General features: G+C 31.6%; 2 protein-coding genes across 2 annotated transcripts; one reads left to right on the top strand and one right to left on the bottom strand.

Moving 5' to 3' along the window:
- Positions 1–608: 608 nt before the first annotated feature.
- Positions 609–2,828, bottom strand: LOC129980835 (heat shock protein 70 B2-like). Its single transcript, XM_056091250.1, has one exon. The coding sequence runs from the start codon at positions 2,638–2,640 to the stop codon at positions 727–729; it is 1,914 nt and encodes a 637-aa protein (XP_055947225.1). The 5' UTR covers positions 2,641–2,828; the 3' UTR covers positions 609–726.
- Positions 2,829–10,833: 8,005 nt separating this feature from the next.
- Positions 10,834–13,134, top strand: LOC129981077 (heat shock protein 70 B2-like). Its single transcript, XM_056091724.1, has one exon. The coding sequence runs from the start codon at positions 11,022–11,024 to the stop codon at positions 12,933–12,935; it is 1,914 nt and encodes a 637-aa protein (XP_055947699.1). The 5' UTR covers positions 10,834–11,021; the 3' UTR covers positions 12,936–13,134.
- The last annotated feature ends 886 nt before the right edge of the window (positions 13,135–14,020 follow it).

Below are 14,020 nucleotides of genomic sequence, written 5' to 3' on the forward strand. Positions count from 1 at the left end.
AAATATATAAATCTGGGTGAAATTAGAATTTATTAACTTAATTTATAAGTAAATAATATTTATAACTTCTAAAATTAAATATAGGGTAATTTTTGGTATTTTCTCACCCTCAAACATTTCTGTGCAATTCTCCATTTCATTTTTAAAAAGTTTATACATGCATTATCGCAAATATTAATTTGATAACTTGTAAATTTTTATATAAGATTTAAAAGTTAAGAGTATATAGAGTAATAAAAAGTTATTTTTTATGAATTCTGGTTAATAAACATATATTACAATACCCTCACATCTTCTTTTCAAAATAATAGGAAATTCACAAACTGAAGAGAAATTCTGATATAATAAAGGTATTTAAATTTTCAGTATTATTCTCAAAGAAAAGCTAATTTTGTTCAATTTTTCAACTTCTTACACTTATATAAAAAATGCTACTTATTAAATAATAAAAACACCAAAATTTAATTAAAAATTTTTTTTTTATTAATAAATAACACAAATATTTACAAATTTGAAAATTCATCAACAAGAAGTATACATTGTTTGCAGAATGTTACAAATGAAACAAAAAATATGTACATACAATCAACATATACAGTAAAGTCCATAAGTAGCTGCTAGTGCTGAAAGGCATCTTTGGCACCATTAATAATTTAAAATTGAAAACAAACATTATTTACATTAATAATTTAAAATTGAAAAAACCAAAAATTAGCTTACTTAATTTTAATCTACTTCTTCTATTGTTGGTCCACTGCCAGCACTAGCAGTTGCACCATGTCCCGTGTTTTGTCCTCCTTGGTGCAGTTTGGTCATAATAGGTGATAGTTCTGACTGAATCTCTTTCATCTTGTGTTCAATTTCATCCTTCTCTGCCAACGTGTTGTTATCAAGCCACTGGATAATTCCGTCACACGTCTGCTTGATTTTTTCTTTGTCGGATGAGGACAGACGATCATTGCCAGCAGACTCGGCAGCTTGTTTCACAGAATAGACATAGCTTTCGAGGGAATTTCTTGCTTGCACCCTGTCTCGCTGCTCTGCGTCTTCTCTTTCATATTGCTTGGCTTCATTCAGCATCCTCTCTATTTCTTCCTTAGAGAGGCGTCCTTTGTCATTGGTGATTCGGATGCTGCGGGAGTTGCCCGAGCTCTTGTCCATGGCAGAAACATTCAGGATTCCGTTTGCATCCAGATCAAAAGTGACTTCAATCTGAGGCACTCCTCTGGGAGCTGGAGGTATTCCAGACAGCTGGAACCTACCAAGTAGATGGTTGTCTTTTGTCATTGCCCGCTCTCCTTCGTACACTTGAATGTCGACACCAGGCTGATTATCAGAATATGTTGTGAAAATCTGGGAGGTCTTGCACGGAATGCGAGAATTTCTCTCCACTATCTTGGTCATGACTCCTCCAGCTGTTTCAATACCTAGGGAGAGGGGAGTAACGTCCACTAAAAGAACATCTTTGATCTTTTCATCCGTGCTTCCAGTCAGAACAGCAGCTTGAACTGCAGCACCATAAGCAACTGCCTCATCTGGATTGATGGACAAGCACAGTTCTTTGCCATTGAAAAAATCCTTCAGCAATTTTTGGATCTTTGGAATGCGAGTAGAGCCACCTACGAGAACAACATCATGAATTTTGCTTTTGTCCAATTTGGCATCTGACAAGGCTCGTTCCACAGGCTCTAAAGTAGAACGGAAGAGATCCATGCACAGCTCTTCGAATCTCGCACGGCTGATCTTGGAATAGAAATCAATGCCCTCAAACAGAGCATCTATTTCAATACTTGCTTCTGCACTGCTTGAAAGGGTTCTCTTGGCTCTTTCGCAGGCAGTTCGTAATCTTCTCAGTGCTCTTGGACTGTATCTCAGATCTTTTCGATGCTTGCGTTTGAATTCTTCAACAAAGTGAGCTACCATTCTATTGTCAAAATCTTCACCTCCCAGATGAGTATCTCCCGCAGTCGATCTTACTTCGAATAAAGAGCCTTCGTCGATAGTCAAAATTGAAACATGGAAAGTGCCACCACCTAAATCGAAGATTAAGACATTCTTCTCACCTTGCAGATTCTTGTCAAGTCCATATGCCAGAGCAGCAGCAGTAGGTTCATTGATTATTCTCAAAACATTCAGCCCAGCTATCTTTCCAGCATCTTTCGTTGCTTGCCTCTGAGAATCATTGAAATAAGCAGGAACTGTGATGACTGCATCGGTGACTTTTTGTCCCAGATACATTTCAGCAGTCTCTTTCATTTTCGTTAAAACCATAGCACTGATCTCCTCTGGGTTGAAGAGTTTTCTTTCTCCTTTAAATTCTACAGAAATCTTTGGCTTCCCACCTTGGTCGACGACTTTAAAAGGCCAATGTTTCAAATCTTGCTGTATCTTCGGATCGTCAAATTTTCTTCCGATTAACCTTTTGGCATCAAACACTGTGTTCTCAGGATTCAGGGCCACTTGCGACTTGGCCGCATCACCTATCAGCCGTTCCGTTTCCGTGAAAGCCACGTAACTCGGAGTAGTTCGGTTGCCTTGATCGTTGGCGATTATTTCAACAGTTCCATGCTGGAAAACTCCGACACAGGAATAGGTCGTTCCCAGGTCGATGCCGATAGCAGGTGCTTTTCCAGAAGGCATTTTGTGAAGCAGTCTCTTTCAACAGTAAATAAACTCGTTACTTCGATAGCAGTAGAGAAAAACAGTCTCAAAATAGCGCCACAAGTTCAGAACAAACTGATTTGTAACGTACACACAATCACTCACTCGTAGAGAAAAAACAAGGTAAAGAGCGCACAGTTCAAAGTCAAGTTTCGCTTTTCGCTTGTTTGCTTTGATCAATTCTTAGCGAGAGCGCCGACTGATCTCCTATTTATACCCTCGGTCGATTATGCAGGACTTTACTGGAAAGTTCTTCTCGTTTGAATAGTGCTGCCATCTAGGAAAGAAGTTTCGCGAACAATCTGGAAATTAGAAGAATTTTCTGGTACTGTCTAGCGTAACACGTGCTGCCATCTTTCGAATATAAAGAAAATGTGAAAAAATAAATAAATCCTCTGTAATGAAAGAAAATTAATTACGTTTAGCCTACGCAATAAATACATATTAATTGTTCAGTGCAGTGAAAATGTAGATTGAAGGGATGTAAATACTTTGTACTGAAGAAAGATAATCAAAATGATTATTTTTTACTTTATCTAATAAATAAGGAAATTCAAAAATCTAACTGCAATTCGTAGTTTTCATATTTCGGCGCTGTGCATAAATTTCAATTTTTTCATAAATGGCGTTTCGATTTTTTTTTTGTTAGCTTATGATAAGTCGGAAATAAATTTGAATCATTTATAATTAATTACAAAATAAATTTACTTTCATTTATTTATTTTTCGTAGCCCATCATCAATCTTGTATATTTTTTAATTTACTCTCGAATTCTTCCACACATTTCTTAAAATGGTATTCCGTAAAAGAAGAAATAAATAAAATATAATAAGTATTGATAATAAAAGAAAAGAAAGTCTATAATATGTGTAATTAAATATTGTACAGATGTACAAAAAAATTTACAAAAAAAATTAAATTGTACAAAGAAAAAATTAAAAATTAACTTTCTGCTTTTGTTAGTAGAAATAACTTTCATAAATCATAAAAGAAAATATTTTTATGGATAAAGCGTAATATAATAGTAAGGTAATATGTGGTTTTATTTTAAATATATTAGAGATCAAGATAATTTTACCGATTATTTCAACTAGAAGATGTTACTTCACGGACGCGGATGCTCGCGTCAGCAATAAAAGTAATTTGGAGACGTCGCAGTGTTTTTTCTTCGACTTAAAAACTCGGTTCTACAAAATTTTCAGTTGACTGAACGACATGTTTCGTTCATAAATGTTTAATAGCCTGATTTTATATTTGTACATATATATAATGCGAAAAGGTGCGTTTTTTAATCTGATGCTGCAGTAGGTATGTAATAGGAAAATATAGTACCATGTAAATAAAGTGGGAAAATAAAAGTCATTTCAATATGTAATAAGGAAGAAAAAAAAAAAAATGATTGAGTTCCTAAATTCATAAGGACAAAAGAAATCTGGTGATTCCGTAAAGTTTTTTTTTTTCTTTTTTAAGTTTATGAGAGAAAAGTGTCGTCAAATATAAATTGTCAGCACTTATGAAAAGGTAATCTGTTATAAAGTTATTGATGAACACAGGTTGCAGTATATATATGTGTATATCAGTGAAATCATTTATAGAATAACAACTATATCTAGAGGCGGCCTTTTCTATGAAGGGGCCCGGGTGTAAGAAACCATTTGGAACCCTAAATGTTTTGCAAAGTTTAAAAAAAAAAAAAAAAAAAAAAAAAAAAACAATAAAAAAAATTTCAAATACAAACACATATTACTATTGCATGTTCATTTAATGCATGATTTTGTTTTTTCTATTAATTAATTCCGGAAAATTGCAATTTTTTTTTTTTGATGCGTAATATAGAAAGTGCCTTTAATCATTATGCACACAGGCTTGATTCGAGACAATGAAAAAGCTTTCAACTTTAATTCAATCTCATGAGCGTTCTATTCGCCACTTAATTCATTTATTGCTTGGAATGAATTACTGACACGACTAAATTTACGTTTGATTATCAACAAAACAAATCTGATTAATATAAATAAGGAAACAGGAAGACTTAGATTATTATTTCAAAGAATTATAGACTTGATTCTATTTTTAGCATGTAATAATCTTCCACTTCGAGGAAACCATGAAATAATAGGAACGCCTAATAATGGAAATTTTTTAAAGTTTAATCGAATCACCAAGTAAATACGACTCTGTGCTTATGGATGATATAAAAAAAATTCAAAAGTAGAATTGTGCATGACTTAGCACATACATCAGGAGAAAAAATTATTCCTGCGTTGAAATAAAATTCTTAACAAAATGAAAGACGATGCATAAGCAGCCACGTATTACAGTATCTAAATAGATTCTATTTCTGATATTTCCCATAAAAAAAAAACTTTCAGTCTTTATTAGACGTGAAAAATTTTGAAAAGAAGAGATTTAATATAAACAATATAAACGAGTCATTTATAGGGTTTATTGAAGAAACATGTGATTGGAGAAGGACTAGCAAAAGTTGTGTTAGAAGTATTAAGTGAGCTGGATTTATATGTTATGGATTGCAGCGGAAAGGCATACGACAACGGTAGCAACATAAAAGGGAAATATAAAGGTGTACAATAAGAATTGCTCAAAACCTTCTTACAATTTATGTGCCTTGCCCATCACACTCTTTTAATTTATTAATTTGGGATACCGCTTACAACAGTGAAATATATATATATATATATGATATTGCAACGTTTATATTGCTTATTTTCAGCATCTACAAATAGATAGGAAATTCTACAAAAGCACTTAAACACTCGTTGGAAAACCAAAATATATTCGGTTAAAGCAGTGTATATACAGTTTGAACAGGTAGTGGAACTCATCTGTACGGATATTTCCGCACCGGTCATAAACGTCCAATAAATCATGTATATCTCTTTGAAAAAAGAGCGTATTGGGTGATTAGTTTCGGTTTGCTAAAAACATGCTATCTGTTGGCAAGAGTATTTAGTGAGAAAATGCATTGATATTTTAACTAAATTTTGAAGCTTAAACTTAAGGAAAAAGCTACTCTTTATTTCTGTGTGTATGTGTTGGCTCTGGACAAATCAGACCGTCTGACTTATACCTATCAAATTTAGCAAATATATAATTTGGAGGGTAGAAAGGTGATTTTTTTGAATTTTTAATTAGAATTTTAATGAATCAAAAATTAAGAGAAATAGTGACTTTTTTTTAAATTTTGGAATTTTATTCTAGTAATATTCCTAATTACCATTTACAAATTATTCATTATGTTATTTTATAATTCTAAAAAATTTGGAACTCTTCAGTTTAGAAAAATGTTCCCTCCTTTTACAATATTATTCAGAGAGTGTAAAAGAGAGCTGTCTTTTGTTTTTAATATTTTGCTTAAAGTTAAATTTACATTTTAAATGTGCACTTTTTTTATGTGTCAGATATTGAAATGGACTTTTTAGAAGGGACTTGCGACTGCAGTTTTTCAAAATTTGCTACTTAAAACTGCTGAATAAAAATTAAATTAAAATCGATAAAAAATTTGGAGGGGAAAAGGGCCTTCCAGTTTGCATTACCTCGGGGCCTTTGGGAGCTTTTAAAGAGCCCTGAATTCTTCTGAAATTGGAAATAATTATTGTTTGAAATATGGAGAAAAAAAAAGCATAGTTAATCAGCAAAAATTTACGATAGAAATATAGATGTATATTGTTGAAGAGTATGTGTATTGCAAAACTTCCTTCATCACGATTTGTAATGACTTATTTTACATATAAAAATGATATTTAAAAATATTAAAATTTCTGAAGAATATATACTTTTTATATTAATGTAAAAATCATTTTTTGTTTATTTTTCAGCAGTAGATTTGGGTTACGGTTTAATAATTAGTGCATCTAGAAGAAAATTAAATCTGAATTCATCTAACATCTCTTACAGATTTTTGTAGGTGCAAATGATCAGTTAGCAAAATATTAATATAATTCTGTTTTAGTATGCTGTTTCTTTTTATGCACTGTGTACTTGTAATATTTCATATAAAAAATTCAAAGTTATCTAATGAACAAATAATTTATCTTTATCCGAGAACAGAGTTTTAAAAAAATGCAACACCATTGAAATTAAATCTATGATGATAAATTAAAAAGTTTACATTTTTAATGGCGTTTCTACTCTGGAAACTTGATTTTTTTAAACTGATATAGCATAGAAATTTAACGTCCGTAGTTGGGAGCTTTTTTTACTACTTACGGCATTTCAAGAATTGCTTTTGCGACTTTTCCCTCTTTACAAATCTTTCCAATACCACTAACCTCATTTAATTGTACTTCAAACTTAAGAAACAACTTTTTTTTAAGTGCCTATATTAAAATAACATATATTTCAGTGTTCGAATTTATTGAATTAAACAAACGAATCAATAAGAAATTCAATCAAATTTAATTTTCTTCTAGATGCACTAATTATTAAACCGTAATCCAAATCTACTGCTGAAAAATAAACAAAAAATGATTTTTACATTAATATAAAAAGTATATATTCTTCAGAAATTTTAATATTTTTAAATATCATTTTTATATGTAAAATAAGTCATTACAAATCGTGATGAAGGAAGTTTTGCAATACACATACTCTTCAACAATATACATCTATATTTCTATCGTAAATTTTTGCTGATTAACTATGCTTTTTTTTTCTCCATATTTCAAACAATAATTATTTCCAATTTCAGAAGAATTCAGGGCTCTTTAAAAGCTCCCAAAGGCCCCGAGGTAATGCAAACTGGAAGGCCCTTTTCCCCTCCAAATTTTTTATCGATTTTAATTTAATTTTTATTCAGCAGTTTTAAGTAGCAAATTTTGAAAAACTGCAGTCGCAAGTCCCTTCTAAAAAGTCCATTTCAATATCTGACACATAAAAAAAGTGCACATTTAAAATGTAAATTTAACTTTAAGCAAAATATTAAAAACAAAAGACAGCTCTCTTTTACACTCTCTGAATAATATTGTAAAAGGAGGGAACATTTTTCTAAACTGAAGAGTTCCAAATTTTTTAGAATTATAAAATAACATAATGAATAATTTGTAAATGGTAATTAGGAATATTACTAGAATAAAATTCCAAAATTTAAAAAAAAGTCACTATTTCTCTTAATTTTTGATTCATTAAAATTCTAATTAAAAATTCAAAAAAATCACCTTTCTACCCTCCAAATTATATATTTGCTAAATTTGATAGGTATAAGTCAGACGGTCTGATTTGTCCAGAGCCAACACATACACACAGAAATAAAGAGTAGCTTTTTCCTTAAGTTTAAGCTTCAAAATTTAGTTAAAATATCAATGCATTTTCTCACTAAATACTCTTGCCAACAGATAGCATGTTTTTAGCAAACCGAAACTAATCACCCAATACGCTCTTTTTTCAAAGGGATATACATGATTTATTGGACGTTTATGACCGGTGCGGAAATATCCGTACAGATGAGTTCCACTACCTGTTCAAACTGTATATACACTGCTTTAACCGAATATATTTTGGCTTTCCAACGAGTGTTTAAGTGCTTTTGTAGAATTTCCTATCTATTTGTAGATGCTGAAAATAAGCAATATAAACGTTGCAATATCATATATATATATATATATATATATATATATATATATATATATATATATTTCACTGTTGTAAGCGGTATCACAAATTAATAAATTAAAAGAGTGTGATGGGCAAGGCACATAAATTGTAAGAAGGTTTTGAGCAATTCTTATTGTACACCTTTATATTTCCCTTTTATGTTGCTACCGTTGTCGTATGCCTTTCCGCTGCAATCCATAACATATAAATCCAGCTCACTTAATACTTCTAACACAACTTTTGCTAGTCCTTCTCCAATCACATGTTTCTTCAATAAACCCTATAAATGACTCGTTTATATTAAATCTCTTCTTTTCAAAATTTTTCACGTCTAATAAAGACTGAAAGGGAAATATCAGAAATAGAATCTATTTAGATACTGTAATACGTGGCTGCTTATGCATCGTCTTTCATTTTGTTAAGAATTTTATTTCAACGCAGGAATAATTTTTTCTCCTGATGTATGTGCTAAGTCATGCACAATTCTACTTTTGAATTTTTTTTTTATATCATCCATAAGCACAGAGTCGTATTTACTTGATGATTCGATTAAACTTTAAAAAATTTCCATTATTAGGTGTTCCTATTATTTCATGGTTTCCTCGAAGTGGAAGATTATTACATGCTAAAAATAGAATCAAGTCTACAATTCTTTGAAATAATAATCTAAGTCTTCCTGTTTCCTTATTTATATTAATCAGATTTGTTTTGTTAATAATCAAACGTAAATTTAGTCGTGTCAGTAATTCATTCCAAGCAATAAATGAATTAAGTGGCAAATAGAACGCTCATGAGATTGAATTAAAGTTGACAGCTTTTTCATTGTCTCGAATCAAGCCTGTGTGCATAATGATTAAAGGCACTTTCTATATTACGCATCGAAAAAAAAAATTGAAAAAAATTGCAATTTTCCAGAATTAATTAATAGAAAAAACAAAATCACGCATTAAATGAACATGCAATAGTAATATGTGTTTGTATTTGAAATTTTTTTTATTGTTTTTTTTTTTTTTTTTTTTTTACTTTGCAAAAAATTTAGGGTTCCAAATGGTTTCTTATACACGGGCCCCTACATAGAAAAGGCCGCCTCTAGATATAGTTTTTATTCTATAAATGATTTCACTGATATATACATATATATATTGCAACCTGTGTTCATCAATAACTTTATAACAGATTACCTTTTCATAAGTGATGACTTAATTTATATTTGACGACACTTTTCTCTCATAAACTTAAAAAAGAAAAAAAAAGAAAGCAAAAAAAAAAAAAAAAAAAAAAAACTTTACGGAATCACCAGATTTTTTTGTTCTTATAAATTTAGGAACTCAATCATTTTTTTCTTCTTCCTTATTACATATTGAAAGGACTTTTATTTACCCACTTTATTTACATGGTGCTATATTTTCCTATTACATACCTACTGCAGCATCAGATTAAAAAACGCACCTTTTCGCATTATATATATGTACAAATATAAAATCAGGCTATTAAACATTTATGAACGAAACATGTCGTTCAGTCAACTGAAAATTTTGTAGAACCGAGTTTTTAAGTCGAAGAAAAAACACTGCGACGTCTCCAAATTACTTTTATTGCTGACGCGAGCATCCGCGTCCGTGAAGTAACATCTTCTAGTTGAAATAATCGGTAAAATTATCTTGATCTCTAATATATTTAAAATAAAACCACATATTACCTTACTATTATATTACACTTTATCCATAAAAATATTTTCTTTTATGATTTATGAAAGTTATTTCTACTAACAAAAGCAGAAAGTTATTTTTTAATTTTTTTTTTGTACAATTTAATTTAAAAAAAAATTTTTTTTGTACATTTGTACAATATTTAATTACACATATTATAGACTTTCTTTTCTTTTATTATGAATACTTATTATATTTTATTTATTTCTTCTTTTACGGAATACCATTTTAAGAAATGTGTGGAAGAATTCGAGAGTAAATTAAAAAATATACAAGATTGATGATGGGTTACGAAAAATAAATAAATGAAAGTAAAGTTATTTTGTAATTAATTATAAATGATTCAAATTTATTTCCGACTTATCATAGAAAGCTAACAAAAAAAATCGAAACGCCATTTATGAAAAAATTGAAATTTATGCACAGCGCCGAAATATGAAAACTACGAATTGCAGTTAGATTTTTGAATTTCCTTATTTATTAGATAAAGTAAAAAATAATCATTTTGATTATCTTTCTTCAGTACAAAGTATTTACATCCCTTCAATCTACATTTTCACTGCACTGAACAATTAATATGTATTTATTGCGTAGGCTAAACGTAATTAATTTTCTTTCATTACAGAGGATTTATTTATTTTTTCACATTTTCTTTATATTCGAAAGATGGCAGCACGTGTTACGCTAGACGGTACCAGAAAATTCTTCTAATTTCCAGATTGTTCGCGAAACTTCTTTCCTAGATGGCAGCACTATTCAAACGAGAAGAACTTTCCAGTAAAGTCCTGCATAATCGACCGAGGGTATAAATAGGAGATCAGTCGGCGCTCTCGCTAAGAATTGATCAAAGCAAACAAGCGAAAAGCGAAACTTGACTTTGAACTGTGCGCTCTTTACCTTGTTTTTTCTCTACGAGTGAGTGATTGTGTGTACGTTACAAATCAGTTTGTTCTGAACTTGTGGCGCTATTTTGAGACTGTTTTTCTCTACTGCTATCGAAGTAACGAGTTTATTTACTGTTGAAAGAGACTGCTTCACAAAATGCCTTCTGGAAAAGCACCTGCTATCGGCATCGACCTGGGAACGACCTATTCCTGTGTCGGAGTTTTCCAGCATGGAACTGTTGAAATAATCGCCAACGATCAAGGCAACCGAACTACTCCGAGTTACGTGGCTTTCACGGAAACGGAACGGCTGATAGGTGATGCGGCCAAGTCGCAAGTGGCCCTGAATCCTGAGAACACAGTGTTTGATGCCAAAAGGTTAATCGGAAGAAAATTTGACGATCCGAAGATACAGCAAGATTTGAAACATTGGCCTTTTAAAGTCGTCAACCAAGGTGGGAAGCCAAAGATTTCTGTAGAATTTAAAGGAGAAAGAAAACTCTTCAACCCAGAGGAGATCAGTGCTATGGTTTTAACGAAAATGAAAGAGACTGCTGAAATGTATCTGGGACAAAAAGTCACCGATGCAGTCATCACAGTTCCTGCTTATTTCAATGATTCTCAGAGGCAAGCAACGAAAGATGCTGGAAAGATAGCTGGGCTGAATGTTTTGAGAATAATCAATGAACCTACTGCTGCTGCTCTGGCATATGGACTTGACAAGAATCTGCAAGGTGAGAAGAATGTCTTAATCTTCGATTTAGGTGGTGGCACTTTCGATGTTTCAATTTTGACTATCGACGAAGGCTCTTTATTCGAAGTAAGATCGACTGCGGGAGATACTCATCTGGGAGGTGAAGATTTTGACAATAGAATGGTAGCTCACTTTGTTGAAGAATTCAAACGCAAGCATCGAAAAGATCTGAGATACAGTCCAAGAGCACTGAGAAGATTACGAACTGCCTGCGAAAGAGCCAAGAGAACCCTTTCAAGCAGTGCAGAAGCAAGTATTGAAATAGATGCTCTGTTTGAGGGCATTGATTTCTATTCCAAGATCAGCCGTGCGAGATTCGAAGAGCTGTGCATGGATCTCTTCCGTTCTACTTTAGAGCCTGTGGAACGAGCCTTGTCAGATGCCAAATTGGACAAAAGCAAAATTCATGATGTTGTTCTCGTAGGTGGCTCTACTCGCATTCCAAAGATCCAAAAATTGCTGAAGGATTTTTTCAATGGCAAAGAACTGTGCTTGTCCATCAATCCAGATGAGGCAGTTGCTTATGGTGCTGCAGTTCAAGCTGCTGTTCTGACTGGAAGCACGGATGAAAAGATCAAAGATGTTCTTTTAGTGGACGTTACTCCCCTCTCCCTAGGTATTGAAACAGCTGGAGGAGTCATGACCAAGATAGTGGAGAGAAATTCTCGCATTCCGTGCAAGACCTCCCAGATTTTCACAACATATTCTGATAATCAGCCTGGTGTCGACATTCAAGTGTACGAAGGAGAGCGGGCAATGACAAAAGACAACCATCTACTTGGTAGGTTCCAGCTGTCTGGAATACCTCCAGCTCCCAGAGGAGTGCCTCAGATTGAAGTCACTTTTGATCTGGATGCAAACGGAATCCTGAATGTTTCTGCCATGGACAAGAGTTCGGGCAACTCCCGCAGCATCCGAATCACCAATGACAAAGGACGCCTCTCTAAGGAAGAAATAGAGAGGATGCTGAATGAAGCCAAGCAATATGAAAGAGAAGACGCAGAGCAGCGAGACAGGGTGCAAGCAAGAAATTCCCTCGAAAGTTATGTCTATTCTGTGAAACAAGCTGCCGAGTCTGCTGGCAATGATCGTCTGTCCTCATCCGACAAAGAAAAAATCAAGCAGACGTGTGACGGAATTATCCAGTGGCTTGATAACAACACGTTGGCAGAGAAGGATGAAATTGAACACAAGATGAAAGAGATTCAGTCAGAACTATCACCTATTATGACCAAACTGCACCAAGGAGGACAAAACATGGGACATGGTGCAACTGCTAGTGCTGGCAGTGGACCAACGATAGAAGAAGTAGATTAAAATTAAGTAAGCTAATTTTTGGTTTTTTCAATTTTAAATTATTAATGTAAATAATGTTTGTTTCAATTTTAAGTTATTAATGGTGCCAAAGATGCCTTGCAGCACTAGCAGCTACTTATGGACTTTACTGTATATGTTGATTGTATGTACATATTTTTTGTTTCATTTGTAACATTCTGCAAACAATGTATACTTCTTGTTGGTGAATTTTCAAATTTGTAAATATCTGTGTTATTTATTAATAAAGAATTTTTTAAAATTAAATTTTGGTGTTTTTATTATTTAATAAGTAGCATTTTTTATATAAGTGTAAGAAGTTGAAAAATTGAACAAAATTAGCTTTTCTTTGAGAATAATACTGAAAATTTAAATACCTTTATTTTATAAGAATTTCTCTTCAGTTTGTGAATCTCCTATTATTTTGAAATGAAGATGTGAGGGTTTTGTAATATATGTTTATTAATCAGAATTTGTAAAAAATAACTTTTTATTACTCTATATATTCTTAATTTTTAAATCTTATATAAAAATTTAAAAGTTATTAAATTAATATTTGTGATAATGCATGTATAAACTTTTAAAAATTAATGGGAGAATTGCACAGAAATGTTTAAGGGTGAGAAAATACCACAAATATCATTATATTTAATTTTGGAAGTTATAAATATTATTTACTTATAAATTAAATCAATAAATTCTAATTTCACCCAGATTTATATATTTGTATTATAACAATGGAATGTTTAATTTTATCAAATATTAATAAATAATAAAAAAATATTAAAACATTTATGGAGAAGAGAAAATAATGGTTCAGTAATTTAAGATAATTTCAATCTAAAAGTTATGCAATATATGTAATCTCCCTTTGATATTTAAATAAAAATTTATCAATATATTTATTTAATGATTTTAAGTTTAATAATAAAGGTGCATTTCATTGCAAAAATCATAAATGTTTCTTAATAACAATATTTAAACTCAGCTATCAATATCTATCTTAATTAATTATAATTTTGTTATTTGACAAATATGATTTAAACAACTCGCTTAAGATTTTTTCTTTATCAGTTATTAAATTTTTT

Source organism: Argiope bruennichi, chromosome 8 (genome assembly GCF_947563725.1).
Source record: "Argiope bruennichi chromosome 8, qqArgBrue1.1, whole genome shotgun sequence".
Classification (NCBI taxonomy): domain Eukaryota; kingdom Metazoa; phylum Arthropoda; class Arachnida; order Araneae; family Araneidae; genus Argiope; species Argiope bruennichi.